Here is a 13,583-nt window from a genome sequence, read left to right on the forward strand (position 1 = left end):
GCGGTCACGCTGGGGCAGGCGGTGACCGAGCAAACCCAATATCCGTAAGACTGTTGCAGTATTCACAACAAGTACCATGCCAGTGCCGCGTAGAAAGTTGCCACTCTTCAGATACCACGACGATCTATCTTCGATCTTTAGTACCATTTCTCACGTGCTAGGTAAGATGGCAGATTCAATGGATTGTTGTTGCTCCTCAGCGAGTCGGCGAGCTCGGCTGTGCGGGTGCGTTGGGCGTTCCGCCAGCCGCCTCATACTCATCTTTTACTGTAACTTTGACTATTGGTACTACAACATCGAGTGCGAGGTAAGCCCACGCAAACATCAATTAATACAACGACCAAGCTGGCGAGGTTAAATACTGATTTAAAGGTAACACTCCACTCCATGTTGTTAACTTTTTTTTTATATAATATAGGAGTAGCAGACGAGCATGCAGTCCACTTAATGCTAAGTGGCTACTGCCGCCCATGGACATCTGTAATCAACCGTATAGGATTAGATATTCCTATCTGAGCTCGGCCATAGATGCGCCGCTACCCCTGAGGACTAAGCTTGAACGCCTCGGAAAAGTCTGTCTCCCTTATCACACCCTGAACACAGCAGCGCCTAACACTGCTGTTATTAGGTAGAAATAGGCGTGGCTTTGGTGCCGCTGGAGTCGAACCACAAAGGGTTCTATCACCTTAAAATTGCACCTTACTCAGTTATTAAACCTTATTAAACCTTATCTTGGGGTTCATTACAGATTTCTATTAAGCATGGCAGCTAGTGAAGCTGGGTTGGCGAATTTGTTTAATGACTGTGGATATCAGAATATTTGTCCGGTGGACGACCAGTCTGCAATCGAGAATTTTAAGAGCTACAACTTTGGTCTAAGGTACTTTTCGAAAAAACTTACCGTTTTTGAGAAAAATCCAAAAAACCTAAAATTTTGACGTTTGACCCCGAATAAGTGCCGACGCACACGTCAGATCGATGGGGACTTTTGACACTTTACTTGTAATGGTTAACTCAAGGTCTCTACGGAAATTTAGCTCTCCCGGAATGTTTGCTATTTGATCACTATTTTTATGTCTAAATTGACCGGGCTATCATGTCACTCCCTAAATTGAGACGAGAGACACGTCACATGTTAAAATCAGTCAAGCCGGTCCAGGTCACATAATACGATATACATACCTAGGCTCGAAAAACTAAACTCTAAAGCATTACCCTCCACTGTCAGATAAATATAAATAATAGATTTAACAATGGGGATATCTGTTATACAGCCGGACGAAGGTGGCCGCGTCGGGCGCTACCGCTGTGAGTAGCTGCAGGAAGTGGGCGCGAAGCTCTTGGCAGACGCGGACTTGTCGCAGACGTATTCGAAGGGAGAAGTGGTCGTGAAACGCTGTGAGCTGCATGGGCCGCTGAGCTGCTTGCTTGCGAACAAGTTGTCCTATATGGACCTGGTGCTGACAGACGTGCCTACAGAGCTGCGTCCCGAACATCTCGCTGGCCTCAATACCACCTCAATTCGTATCACGTACGAAGGTGAGTTACCACATAAAGTATAAACACTTTATTGCTAGGTCTTTCAGCCGAAGGTCAGCTGTAAATGTAAGAAGTATGTATTTTTATTATGATTTTAATGTCAATATTTTAGAAAATAGGTCATTACTTTATTTGATTATCACATAACTTAGATAATACATACTTCATTCCTTTATGACATATATTTAATTAGAATCGAAATTTTAAGAATACTAAAAGAATTTTTTTAAACATTTCTTCATTATGAAGGTATACATTAGAAATTAATAAGAATTCAAACTCATTTCGTCGTCGTGTTAATATTGGATCTATAGAATGACTACTATTAACTGCAAAATCCGATAGGTCTTAACGACGCTCGCTATATTGAGCATCATGAGCTCCCCACCAGAGATAATTGGCTTAATTTTAATGTACCCGACAATACACATTAAATGATAAGTAATTATTTTTAATTGCAGGATTCCGATCTAACATTTAAGTGGAATGGGATAGTTGATTTGAGTTACAATTACATCTCGAGGTTCTCTATCGCTGCAGATTACCAGGCCAATTCCAAGAAGACATCGTACCGACACTACCGACTAATCAACAACACGTTCATCTGCGACTGCAATTTATACAATTTTGTGATAGCCCTCAAGGAGCCCAGTTTTGCGAAACGTTTCTACTTAGATGATGCTCACTGTGGCTTTCCTGCCTCGCTCTCCGGCAAGCGGTTGAGCACCGTATCGGCCGACGTGCTCACCTGCGCGCTGGACACGCCGCCCTGCCCCGCGCACTGCGCCTGCGCGCTGCGTCCCGCCGCCGCGCGCCTCGAGCTGGACTGCCCGGCGGCCCCGAGCGAGCTGCCGCCGCTCGCGCCGCTGAACGCCACCTCTGTGCATCTGCGCCTACACACCGTTCCCGACGACCTCGCCGCGCTGCCGCCGGAGGTCCGCCTCGTCGATCTCTCCGGGCTCGGGCTGACCGTCGCGCCCCGGGCGCTCGACCGTCTCGACAATCTGAACGTTGATCTCAGCAACAATAACTTGACTATCGCACCGACCTCCCTGCTAAAGGCGAAAATTAAAGTCCGCCTCGCTGGAAATAGATTCGAGTGTGACTGCGATCATCACGACTCTATCACAACATTGGAACTGTACTCGATACAGGTGGGGGATCACGCGGAACTACAGTACGGTAGGACTGGAGGAGAAGTACGACGCGTTCGTGTCGTTCTCGTACCACGATGACAACTTCGTGGAGGGCGAGCTCGTGCTGCAGCTCGTGGGCGGGCGACAACCGCTGCGACTGTGTCTACATTACCGCGACTGGGAGATCGGGGGTCTGGTCCCGGAGCAGATCACCCGCTCGGTGAGCGAGTCGCGGCGCACGATCGTAGTGATATCCAGAGAATTTCTTGGTTCGAACTGGGGCTGGATCGAATTCCGCGCGGCGCACGCGCTAGACCGCGTGATCCTGCTGCTGCGCGGCGACGTACTGTGTGCCGCGAGGGAGGACCCGGAGCTGCGCCCGTATCTAATCACTAATACGTACGCGCACGCCGACGACCCGCTCGTGTGGGACCGCTTGCGCGACACCGTGCTGCGCTCGCGACGCCGCGGCGCTCCCTCTGTGCTCTCTCGGCCTGCATTTCCCGCACCCACTTTCCCTCTCGATCCTCGCAATCTCCAATAGTAGCACAAGTCCAGATAAAGTTGGATGCGCAAGTAAATTAAGGAATAATACAGGCTTATGCATTGTTCTATCTTTATAAAAAAACCTGTGAAAGTAGTTATGGGAGCTGGGCGTCGAGGAAATAATTGAAAAGTCTATTTAAGTGAACGTATTAATAATTTTATTTAATTTTTTCACGAGGTGAACTGTTCCCATGGCGGACGGCCACCTGCGCGGGCGACGCACCTCGTCAGCGTTGACCGTTCCATGAAGGCACGATACAGCGTAAGCACCGTGTAGGGCTGGCGCGATGCAGCCTTAACGTGTGTCTGTCCCATACACGTAATTAAGTGGTAAATATATTGATATCATTATTTGTATCTATATTTTTTTTAATAATTTATATAAATACACAATTTCTATATTATTAATATTTGTTTTTATCTGCTACGGACTTCGATCACTAGTTCTTATTTGTGATTGAAGGCTACGGACCATATTTGACGCCTATGATGTTTGTAGATATAGAAGACACAGTACCTAGAAAGTTATGTGGAGACACGTTTAAAGAATTTAGAAAGACTTTGGTTAAGATTTAACGAAATAGATTTTGAAATAGTAAGTAAAATTATGCAAGAAGATATTGATAAATCTTCCTATGTTAATTTATATGATGGTACTGAAGAGGACATTGAATACAAATGTGAACTAAAATCAAGGAGGTCATGTTTAGTTGTTTCTGGCAAGGATGGTAAAGATTTGACAAAGCAAGAAAGTAACAATAACATATTGAAATTACCTAAAATATCTTTACCTATATTTAATGGGGATTATTCGACATGGATAACATTTCGCGATTTATTTGTATCTTTAGTTTACAACAATAAATCCATAGATGATGTACTGAAACTACATTATTTAAAAACTAAACTAACTGGCGAAGCTGTGCAACTTGTACGCCATATTCCAGTGACCCCAAGTAACTACCAAATTTGCTGCTGATACGCATAAGTATTTGTACAGATGTGTACGCACAGATGCAGGATACGTCGCACACATTGAAATACTGATTGGGCTCTTCTTCATTGTAACGACACGGTGTCGGCCGCGACATCAGTGAACACAAATATTTACGAAATTGTCCGGCACGCTGTTTTTCTGAAGTGTAACTTCTTATGTGGTACATCAATGAGTGTTCATTATTTCTTCATATGATGAGTATCAAATGAAAGGATTTACTGAGAAGAATACGAAACAGCTTGTTTTTATAAACTTTTTAATACATATTTTCTCTGTTTTTATAATAATTTTCTTAATAATGTCTTTAACGTTACAGATTCACTTAGACACTTAATAAGTAATTGCTTAATTTATTTCTGTAGAGGTTTCAATTGTCGTAATTTCTAGTTTTGCCGGTGCGAACGGTATCCGAATGCGTTAAATTATTGGAGGGCGAGGACTTGGCCAGGGGCTACTGGGGCCGGGAGTGCTGCAAGAGGGAGTGCGGTGGGGGCGGCAGTGATAGCGGGGATGGCGGGGGCGGCGGCGGGGCGGGGGCGCCGCGAGCGCAGCACGGCGTCGCGCACGCGGTCCCACACGAGCGGGTCGTCGGCGAGCACATACGTGTTGGTGGTGAGGTACGAGCGCAGCTCCAGGTCCTCCCGCGCGGCGGATAGCACGTCGCCGAGCAACAGCAGGATCACGCGCTCCAGCCCGTGCGCCGCGCGGAACTCCACTCTGCCCCACTTCGACTTGAGGAAATCTCGCGACATTACGACGATAGTGCGCCGCGACTCGCTCACCGAACGGGCGATCTGCTCCGGGATCATCTCGCCGATCTCCCAGTCGCGATAATGTAAACACAGCCGCAGCGGCCGCCGCCCGCCCTCGAGCTGCGGCACGAGCTCGTCGTGCACGAAATCGAAGTCGCGGTGCGAAAACGACACGAATGCATCGTACGCCTTCTCCAGTCCGGACGGATCCGGGGGCTCCTCGAACAGGAAGTCGAGTGCCTCGTATCTGCGGAGCACGAGGCGAATTTCCGTGGAGTATCTGAACGCGAGCACGCCGAGCGCGCCCAGCAGCAATCCGACCGCCGCCAGCGAGCCGCCTAACGAGATCGCACTGCGCATCGCACACAGCTTCGCCGCGGGCGAGCCGACGACGCTCCCGCCGCCCCGGCACTTCAATTCCGTGCCGTCCTCCAGCTGCGCCCAGTGTCGCTCCAGCGTCGCGATCGAGTCGTAGTGGTTGCAGTCACACTCGAATTCGTTCCCGGCGAGTCGAACCGTACAATTCGCCCGGAGAAGCGAGAGCGGCGCGGTCGTTAGGTTGTTGTTACTGAGATCGACCGTGAGGTCGTCGACGCGTCTACTAGCCACGGGGGCGACGGTCAGCCCGAGGCCGGAGAGGTCGACGAGGCGGACCTCCGGCGGGAGGTCGGCGAGGTCGGCGGGGACGGTGCGGAGGCGCAGCTGCACGGCGGCGACGCGGAGCGGGGCGAGCGGCGGCAGCGCGGGGGGGGTGTGACAGGCGAGCTCGAGGCGCGCGGCGGCGGGGCGCGTGGCGCAGGCGCAGCGCGCGGGGCAGGCGGGGGGGCGCAGCGCGCAGGCCAGCGCGGCCGCCGCCACGCCGCGCAGCCGCCGCGCCGCCAGCTCTACAGGCGCCGCACAATACGCGCCCTCGATGAGGAAGCGTCTCGCGAACTCGGGGATTTCGAGCGCTCTCACGAAATTGTACAAGTTGCAGTCGCAGACGAATGGGTTGTCTGCGAGCCGAAATGTCGCTCTCGCGGAGATTACGTCGACGTTATGCAGGGAATCGCTGGAGAGAGACAGCTGCGAGATGTTGTTGCTCTCTAGATCCACCAGAGCGTTGCTATTGAAATTTAAATCAAAGTCCTGCAATGAAAAATAAATCAAGCTGAATTTTTTTATGAAAAATCACTTAAAGAAGAAAGAGAAAAATAATAAACTAGGATGTCAAAAAATTTACAAATGATTATTCAATAAAATAGAGTAACTAACCGACAACTCTGTAATGACGTTATTAGAGAGGTCCAGAATTTTCAGGTTTGCGCAATATTGCCAAGCAGCCAGGTAGGGACGCGTTAGAGCGTTGTTGGCCAGGGACAGCTGCTCGATGGACCGCAAGTTCTCAAACATGTTCCTGTAAAATATACCATTAACAATATTATCTCGATGTTAGCTCGATTTAAAAATGAAGTAATAATTTAACTTCAAACAAAATGCTTTTACTCTATTAATGAATATTTAGAAGTATGGTGATGTAATAATCTAAATTTAATTGTGAACGGACATGAAAAATTTAAAATCGTATATTGTATTTCATTTGTATTATTATTTTATTATTATGATTTTAACTGTCATTTAATGTTATTGTGAAATTATTTATCTTCATATGACTATAAGTTAAAACAAAATATGTTATGAAGCCTGTAAAAACTAAATTTGCACACCGAAACGGTAAAATAAGAGGATTCTTGTATCTTATTTTGGCAAATATAGATGTTTGATTGATTACAATGAAATTACCGATTTGAGACCTTAGTCAAGTTGCAAACACTTTCATATGTTTCTCGGTTAAGCAACCGTTTAAAAAAGTCGTTTAAAAACTGTTTATCAGAAATGTCCCTTGACTTCCATTTATTTGTATGCTTGGAACTAAAGAGGTAAAGACAACCCCCATTTCTGGGGTAGTTTCGCCGAAACGTATGCTGAAAATTAAAGCCCTTGGCAAACATAACACAAAAAATTCTACTAAGCATAGTTTTACGACTTCATTGAATATCATACAAGTCAGCAACAAGAAATTATTTTTAAATCTAAACTTATGATTCCTAGGCCTGAGTACTGTCAATATAAGTGTAACCATAAGAAGGAAGTATGACATTTTTTAGGGAAGAATAAACATAAAATACAGCAGATACTCACTGATCCAACTGGTTTATCCGATTGTTAGACAAGTCTAGTTTCTTGAGAAAGGAGAGGTTTTTAAAGAGGTCTTTCGGTAGGAACTCGATGACATTTCTACTTAGATCTAGCTCCCTGAGGTTTGTTGTTCGATTCAGTAAGTTTTGCGGCAGCGTGTGCAAGTGGTTCATCGCTAGAACAAGCACCTGTAGAGCTGCCTGCTCGGCGAGCAGCTCGCCGGGCAGTGTGGCCAGCAAGTTGTTCTTCAGCGATAACTCGACGAGTACAGGCGAGCCGCGCACCAGGTCCGCCGGCACCGCTCTTATAGCGCACGATTTGACAATCAATCTCTGAAGTTTTGGAAATCCAGCGAAGTTACCGGCTTCCAGGTGAAGTTCCGTAAAGTTTTCATTGCTGATGGTTATCTGAAAATGTTATTCTGGGTCTCAGAAATTCTATACTTATTTGTACATTTTCACGTGATAGCAATGTTTTCAAATCAAATCAAATCAAATAACTTTATTGTGGAACATAAGTTTAAAAACTTAGGTGTACATTGGGTAAGGATTGACGAATTTTAACATATGAGGTGTTGCATTCATCTAAATTGAGGAAGTGCACAGGCTATTTTTAAGCAATCGGGAGTTTTGTTTTTATAATAATTCTTTAGTTTCCTTAGCCGAAGATCTCACCATCTCTAAGTTTTGCAGGTGACTTAGTACCCTGCGTGGTAAGTATTGCAGCTGGTAATCTGAGATAAGTAGCCTTGTCAGTAGAGGTGTCGGTAGCAGCAACCTCGACGGCACTGATTTCATCGCAGTAGATTTAATAAACAATGCATCCAGCGACGATAAATCTGCAGAAAAAATAAATCGTTAACTATCTGGACTTTCATAGTTAGTTAAAATGTTAAAATAAGAGTTTATAGAAACAAGGTTCTTAGTACTTAACATATTTTTTTTATTTTAACAATGTTCTAAGAAAACCCTTTCATTTGATACTATATTACAGGGATCTATAAAAAAACTTCGCCCGCCATATTGGATTTTGAATGACGTCACTAATCTCATCAATCTAATCATGTACTGTTAATCCAAACCAAACGTGTGTTAAAATATCAGATAAAGATTCAAATTAATGTATGAACTTCACATTTATACTTTGGCAAAGAGAGATCTCCCGCCGGGCTAGGTGATCATGCCCGGGGAGCGGCCGTGCTCCAACAGTCTCAGTTCGTAGCTTGTATATATGCAAGATGTTTAGAAAACTTCGATAGCGTGATTCAGCAGCGCCATCTCTTGACGAGTAGCGAGAAGTCGCTACAATACAAACTAACAAAGCAAGTGCTTGCTTGTAATAAAAGTTTGTTACAAAATATTAAAGATAAAGTTTACAAGATACTTGTGAGTGCCTCCTCGTGTAGGTATTCTATCGTGTGGCCCCAAAGCGCGAGGGTCCGTAGCTTCGGCAGTCCGTCGAAGCGCCGAGCTGGAACCTCGAGCAGGCCGTCCAGCTCCAGCTTCTCCAGGTGGTGCAGCGCGGGTCGCCAGCTCTCCGCCAGATGCTGCACGTCGCCCATGAAGAGCTCCCGCAGCTGTGGCAGGACACCGAGCGCCTCGTACGGTACGCTCGTTGCATTTTCAGCTAAAAAAATATTGGTCACATTTTTGATCATGTCATGTTTTCAAGTATAATATCAAGATTCTCATAAAATCCACGATGGGACATGTAGGTACAATCGATTATGTAGTCCCGGGACTAAGTCCAGGTAAAAGGCGACTAAAAGGGGGCTTCCGGGGTTGCGGGCGGCATGAGTGGGAGCTCGAACCGTCCAGCAAGCGACCTCGGGAAAGACGGCGGTGTGTGTGTCCGCATACCGTCGTAAACACCAGGGGCATCGCGCCAGGAGGGCTCCGGTTGTGGTCCATCGGAGATCCCGGAGTTCTCCACCAAGCACTGAGGACGACCACCGGAGGGGCTTTAGTGCGGTCAAAAACCCACCTAACCCAACGTTGCTCCCACATTGTCGGGTACCTTTTGAAGGTTTACCCCTCGTAAACAAAAAAAAAGGTGCCATCGATTAAAGATTTAATCTCACCCTTGTTAGAGATGTGTATGTTGGTGGTGTTGAGTCCCACGAGGTGTTCAGGGCGCAGCTCAGTGGGCACGTAGGACAGGTGCAGGCGGCCGGTGGAGGCCACGCCGGCCAGCGCCAGGACACAGTTCAGCGGCCCGTGCAGCTCGCAGCGCGTCACCTCTAAAGTTTTCACTGTGATCAGCGCTGTGCCATTCGCCTGCAACTCCGCACGCGCTTCTTCAAGTTCTTCACATCGGAACCGCCCGGCGCGTCTACTGGCGTTTGGCTAAACGTCCAAATTAAATTTTCTTTAGTCCACCCTTTCAATCGAGCACCAAAATCCTACACTAACGTCCATAAAACGTACTGGTTATGACCGATTTAGTAATTGATAAGAGGAACAAAATTTCCGTCAACTTTGATACAGAAAATAGGTGACTGGTCTTGGTACAATTACTTGGTACACTTTTTAAATTACGTACGCGCACTTAAGCCCGCTCCACATTCTCGCGAGAATCTCGCGAAAAACGAGAATGTGGAGCCAATACGAATCGGGTTTCTCTCGCGTTCTCGCGAGATTCTCGCGAGAATGTGGAGAAGGCTTTACAGTTTGTCGGTTTGCACTGGGAACGCACCTCGCATTGGATGCTGACGAAGGCCTTGTGGTCGGTGTAGAGCGTGAGGCGGCCGGCGGGCAGCTGGCAGCGGACTCGCCTCGTGCGCGCGCCCGCCATGTGCTCGCAGCCTCGCACCGGCCAGCCGCTATAAACCATACCTTCCGTTCATATTTGATACATATTAACTAAGATTATATTTATTAAGTTGACATTAAATTGAAAATACATAAATAGAAATATTAATGCAAGTTGTGTGGAAACTGTATTTGAAAAAGCGGGGGTCACTTATTCCCGCTTAACAACTGAGGGACAAGGATGTGGCTGAAAATCAGCGCTGCACAGAACTCTGTGTCAGCAAACGCTAAGCCACCTCCTTTTGCCTCTACAATTTTTGTTTTTTTTTTTTTGTAAATCTTTCCCCTTTTTCTTAAATAGTATACTGAGGCCATAAAATATATTATTATTATTATTATGATTATATCTTCCGAGGTAGTTGACAGTAAAGTTCAATAACAAAGGTATAGTCCGCAATCTGCTAGTCCGTTCTGAAGTTGTAGCGAGTAGATGTAGTCATACAATTTGCTATGGCGACGCGACTCATTTCTATATTCAGCGCGGACTAGCGGTTTGGCGCGGACTATACAATAAAGTTCGACAACGAAAGTACCATTGTCACCAATTTCTAGCGGGATACAGTTTTACATTTCGGTGGTAGTATTGGCGCATCATATGAGGTGACCATGTTAATCCTCAGAAGCAGCAATCATAGATCTGATACAAATGGAATTTGTTACAGGTGTCCATGGCCAGCAAGACCTCTCACCATGAACTGCAAGCATGTTTGCAATTTCAACCTTGTAAAAAAGTGTATCTATACACGTAAGAAGTTATACTTCTTTGACATATTTAATAATAAAAAAAAAGTATGTGTATCGATATGTAGGTACACGGGTAACAAGTGGTACTCAACAAAAACATTACAAAATGATTTATACATATAGTGCCGTGAGGTATTATGTTATATTATATAACTCCTAAAATAAAATATGTAACACCTTGGTGATAGCCGCTAAACAAGACTTGCGACATTAACGTTACGGTGTAGATTTTAGATTTTGACGTAGATCTTTTACATCACGCCAAGAGATGCTTAACTTCAAAAACACAGGAATAAAGTACTGCGATCTTACCGAAGATCTCGCTTGTGATTGTGTGTCTGCTCGGGTTGTGGTCCAGCCAGTACCATTACTTGCAACGCGAGCACCGCCACCAACCATCGCATGGCTTTCAACCCTTTAGGAGTTTGTAAAAATAGTCCCAAAAATGACTTCACAGCGTCGTAGCTGAGTTGGCTGACGGACGACTGTCAATGATGCATCCTTCAGCGGGTGCATTAACGGAACTAAAAATTACAAAAAAAAACACTTTAATTTTATAGCTTTTTACAGAAATTGATGATGTATGGATCATGCGCTTATAGCAAGCATAAGAGTAAGATTTAGAATTATAACAGGTAGGTTAATAATTTGAATACGACCCATATAAATGTAAACTTATTTCGGCAGGAAGGGAAATGCAAAAGAAGGACCGTGCAACTGCAATTCTGCAGTCGAATGGTCCTACAACTGCATTTCTACAGAATTGTAGAATTCTACAGAATTGTACACGATTACAATTGTATGAACCAATTCTGTAGCGGAAGCCCGTGCCCATCAGTGTGACCGTAATTGACCGTGTGGGTTTATGGTTAAGAAATAATATCGATATAAAAAAATTTGCGGCTCAAAAAAGGGGGTCATCACGGTAAACAACTATTTCATTATAAACGAGCAGGAGTGTTTGTTGAGAACAAGGATACTCACACTCTGACAGGAAAATAATATGTTTATTAGTTTTTTATCTACTTACTATGCAACGACTGCTATGAGTCATAGTACCTTCACGCGTCTTAAAAATTAATAGTTAGTTTTCACCTGGTAGTCAAAATTCGAAAATCATTATAGAAATTTAAAAAAAAAATTAAAAAGAGATGTAAATGGCGACAATAGCTATAAAACAAAAAGAAAACATGTCCAAATTGGATCAGTAGTTTTTGAGAAAATTGCAGACATACATCGCGGCGAATACAGAACCTCCTTTTTTGAAGTCGATTAAAATAGATATCGATTTACAAACAAAAGACTGAAAGGGTGCAGTTAAACGCTCTCGTTTTTTAATAATTAAATTATCAAAAAAAACAAACATAATCGCTTAAGAAATAAAAGAAAAACAAATCTTAACTGTCGTATCTTACCCTATAATGTCTGATATGATTATTGAATGAATGAAATAAATATCAAATTTGTAAGGTCATGGTTAATCGCTTGTGTATTTCCCACAATATACATACCCATTCTTACGTAATAATGATGGTAATATCATATGTAGGCGACAGCAATAAAATAACTATCTGCTTCAAAATAAATATCTTTTATATCACGGCGTGCGTAAATGGACATTTTACGCACGCTTCGCGTGCGCAAAACCCCCATTTCCGACCCCGTAATATAAAATTTTATACAACACGCGGACGAAAAATGTTTTTCTGACTCGTGTGATTGCAGTCCTCGCCTGCGGCTCGGCCTGCAAACTCACACTTGTCAGAAAAAAATTTTTCGTCCTCGTATTGTAATGTACTATTATTTACATCAAAGACATCGAAGACGCTCTGAGAGAGAACTGATCCCTTTGTAACAACATAATACATGGGGGTAGGGAGATTAAAATGGCCAAAATCGTACTTACGTAATGAATAAAGGGTCCTTTACTAAGTACATACTCATATTTATGAATATTATTGTAACTTGAGTCTGCAGTAAACTTTTCATAACAAAAATCGTTTCAACGATATATTTTTCCTTTCGTGGTGTGGATAAAGAAATTTAAGTTGAACTGTTCTGACGTCAGGTGAAGGCGAAAGCTTATACAAATAAATACACAGTTTCCTAACCTTTGGAACCAAAATCTTGAATCTGCAATATAATATATTAAATCACAAAATACACAGCACATACGTAATACGAGTTCCCAGTAAATATAAAGACTGGTCTGGCGGCTTATTATGAATGAGTTGTTATTATCAATGGTAAATCCCATTTGAACATTTTCCTTAATATTTTTTTTACGATCCGTAAGGCACTGTGACGTCTCCGCGCTGGGTTCCAGGTTTGAATCCCGGAAAGACAAATGTTTAAATTACGAATTTAGATTCCTAGCTGTATTACTGACCATGGCAAAATGACCCGAAATAACGTTTAAAAAAACCAACAAGGTCATTTTTTTATTATCAGGCACCATATTAATACTTAAAACATATAGTCCGACGTGACGTGACGACGCGCGTGGCAGAGCGGTCACCATAGCGGTCGGACGCGCAAAGGGTCCCGGATTCGTTCCCCGGCCATAAAGATATCTACATGAAGAATTTAGATTTCTGTTTCCGGGTCTGGGTGTTTGTGTATTCGCCTCTGTGTGTGTCCATGGCACCCGCTACACTGGGAATCCTAGTATGGGGCTGTGAGAGTAGAAAGCGTTTATTTATTTAAAAATCCATCCATCGGTCCAGTAGTTTTTGAGCCTATTCATTACAATCAAACAAACAAACAAAGTTTTCCTCTTTATAATATTAGTATTGATGGTATATATTTTAAACCATACAGTACGTACCGCCCTCCCTCCCACAAAAGATGCGTCCGCATGCGAAAAATAAATAATATACAC

At 44.3% G+C, this 13,583-nt stretch overlaps 2 protein-coding genes and 1 long non-coding RNA gene across 3 annotated transcripts; 2 read left to right on the forward strand and 1 right to left on the reverse strand.

Moving 5' to 3' along the window:
- Nucleotides 1–239: 239 nt before the first annotated feature.
- LOC140752803 (uncharacterized) lies at nt 240–2,277 on the forward strand. The gene is made up of 3 exons (XR_012103466.1): nt 240–307; nt 1,275–1,539; nt 2,001–2,277. It is a non-coding gene; the product is annotated as an uncharacterized LOC140752803 (long non-coding RNA).
- A 230-nt stretch (nt 2,278–2,507) lies between these two features.
- Nucleotides 2,508–3,485, forward strand: LOC140752705 (protein toll-like; the record flags this gene model as incomplete). Its single annotated transcript, XM_073087038.1, has 2 exons — nt 2,508–2,716; nt 2,763–3,485. Coding segments are annotated over 2 exons (666 nt in total), but the record flags the coding sequence as incomplete, so codon positions are not given.
- A 908-nt stretch (nt 3,486–4,393) lies between these two features.
- Nucleotides 4,394–9,966, reverse strand: LOC140752832 (uncharacterized). Its single transcript, XM_073087188.1, has 7 exons — nt 9,843–9,966; nt 9,229–9,493; nt 8,532–8,774; nt 7,823–7,986; nt 7,152–7,555; nt 6,225–6,366; nt 4,394–6,098 (listed from the first exon to the last, which is right to left on the reverse strand). Exons 1-7 carry the CDS (start codon nt 9,939–9,941, stop codon nt 4,641–4,643), a joined length of 2,775 nt encoding a protein of 924 aa, XP_072943289.1. The 5' UTR covers nt 9,942–9,966; the 3' UTR covers nt 4,394–4,640.
- Between the last annotated feature and the right edge of the window lie 3,617 nt (nt 9,967–13,583).

Source organism: Epargyreus clarus, unplaced genomic scaffold (genome assembly GCF_041222505.1).
Source record: "Epargyreus clarus isolate Ecla_fem2 unplaced genomic scaffold, WU_Ecla_fem_2.2 ptg000025l, whole genome shotgun sequence".
NCBI classification, from domain to species: Eukaryota; Metazoa; Arthropoda; class Insecta; order Lepidoptera; family Hesperiidae; genus Epargyreus; species Epargyreus clarus.

Bases quoted from the DNA above. Each gene is read 5' to 3' on its own strand.
- LOC140752832 (XM_073087188.1), bottom strand. From the start codon at position 9,941: ATGGCGGGCGCGCGCACGAGGCGAGTCCGCTGCCAGCTGCCCGCCGGC. The intron at 8,775-9,228 runs GTGAGATTAAAT...ATATTTTTTTAG, and splicing joins CATACACATCTCTAACAAGG to CTGAAAATGCAACGAGCGTA. The intron at 6,099-6,224 runs GTTAGTTACTCT...TTTTCATTGCAG, and splicing joins ACGTCATTACAGAGTTGTCG to GACTTTGATTTAAATTTCAA.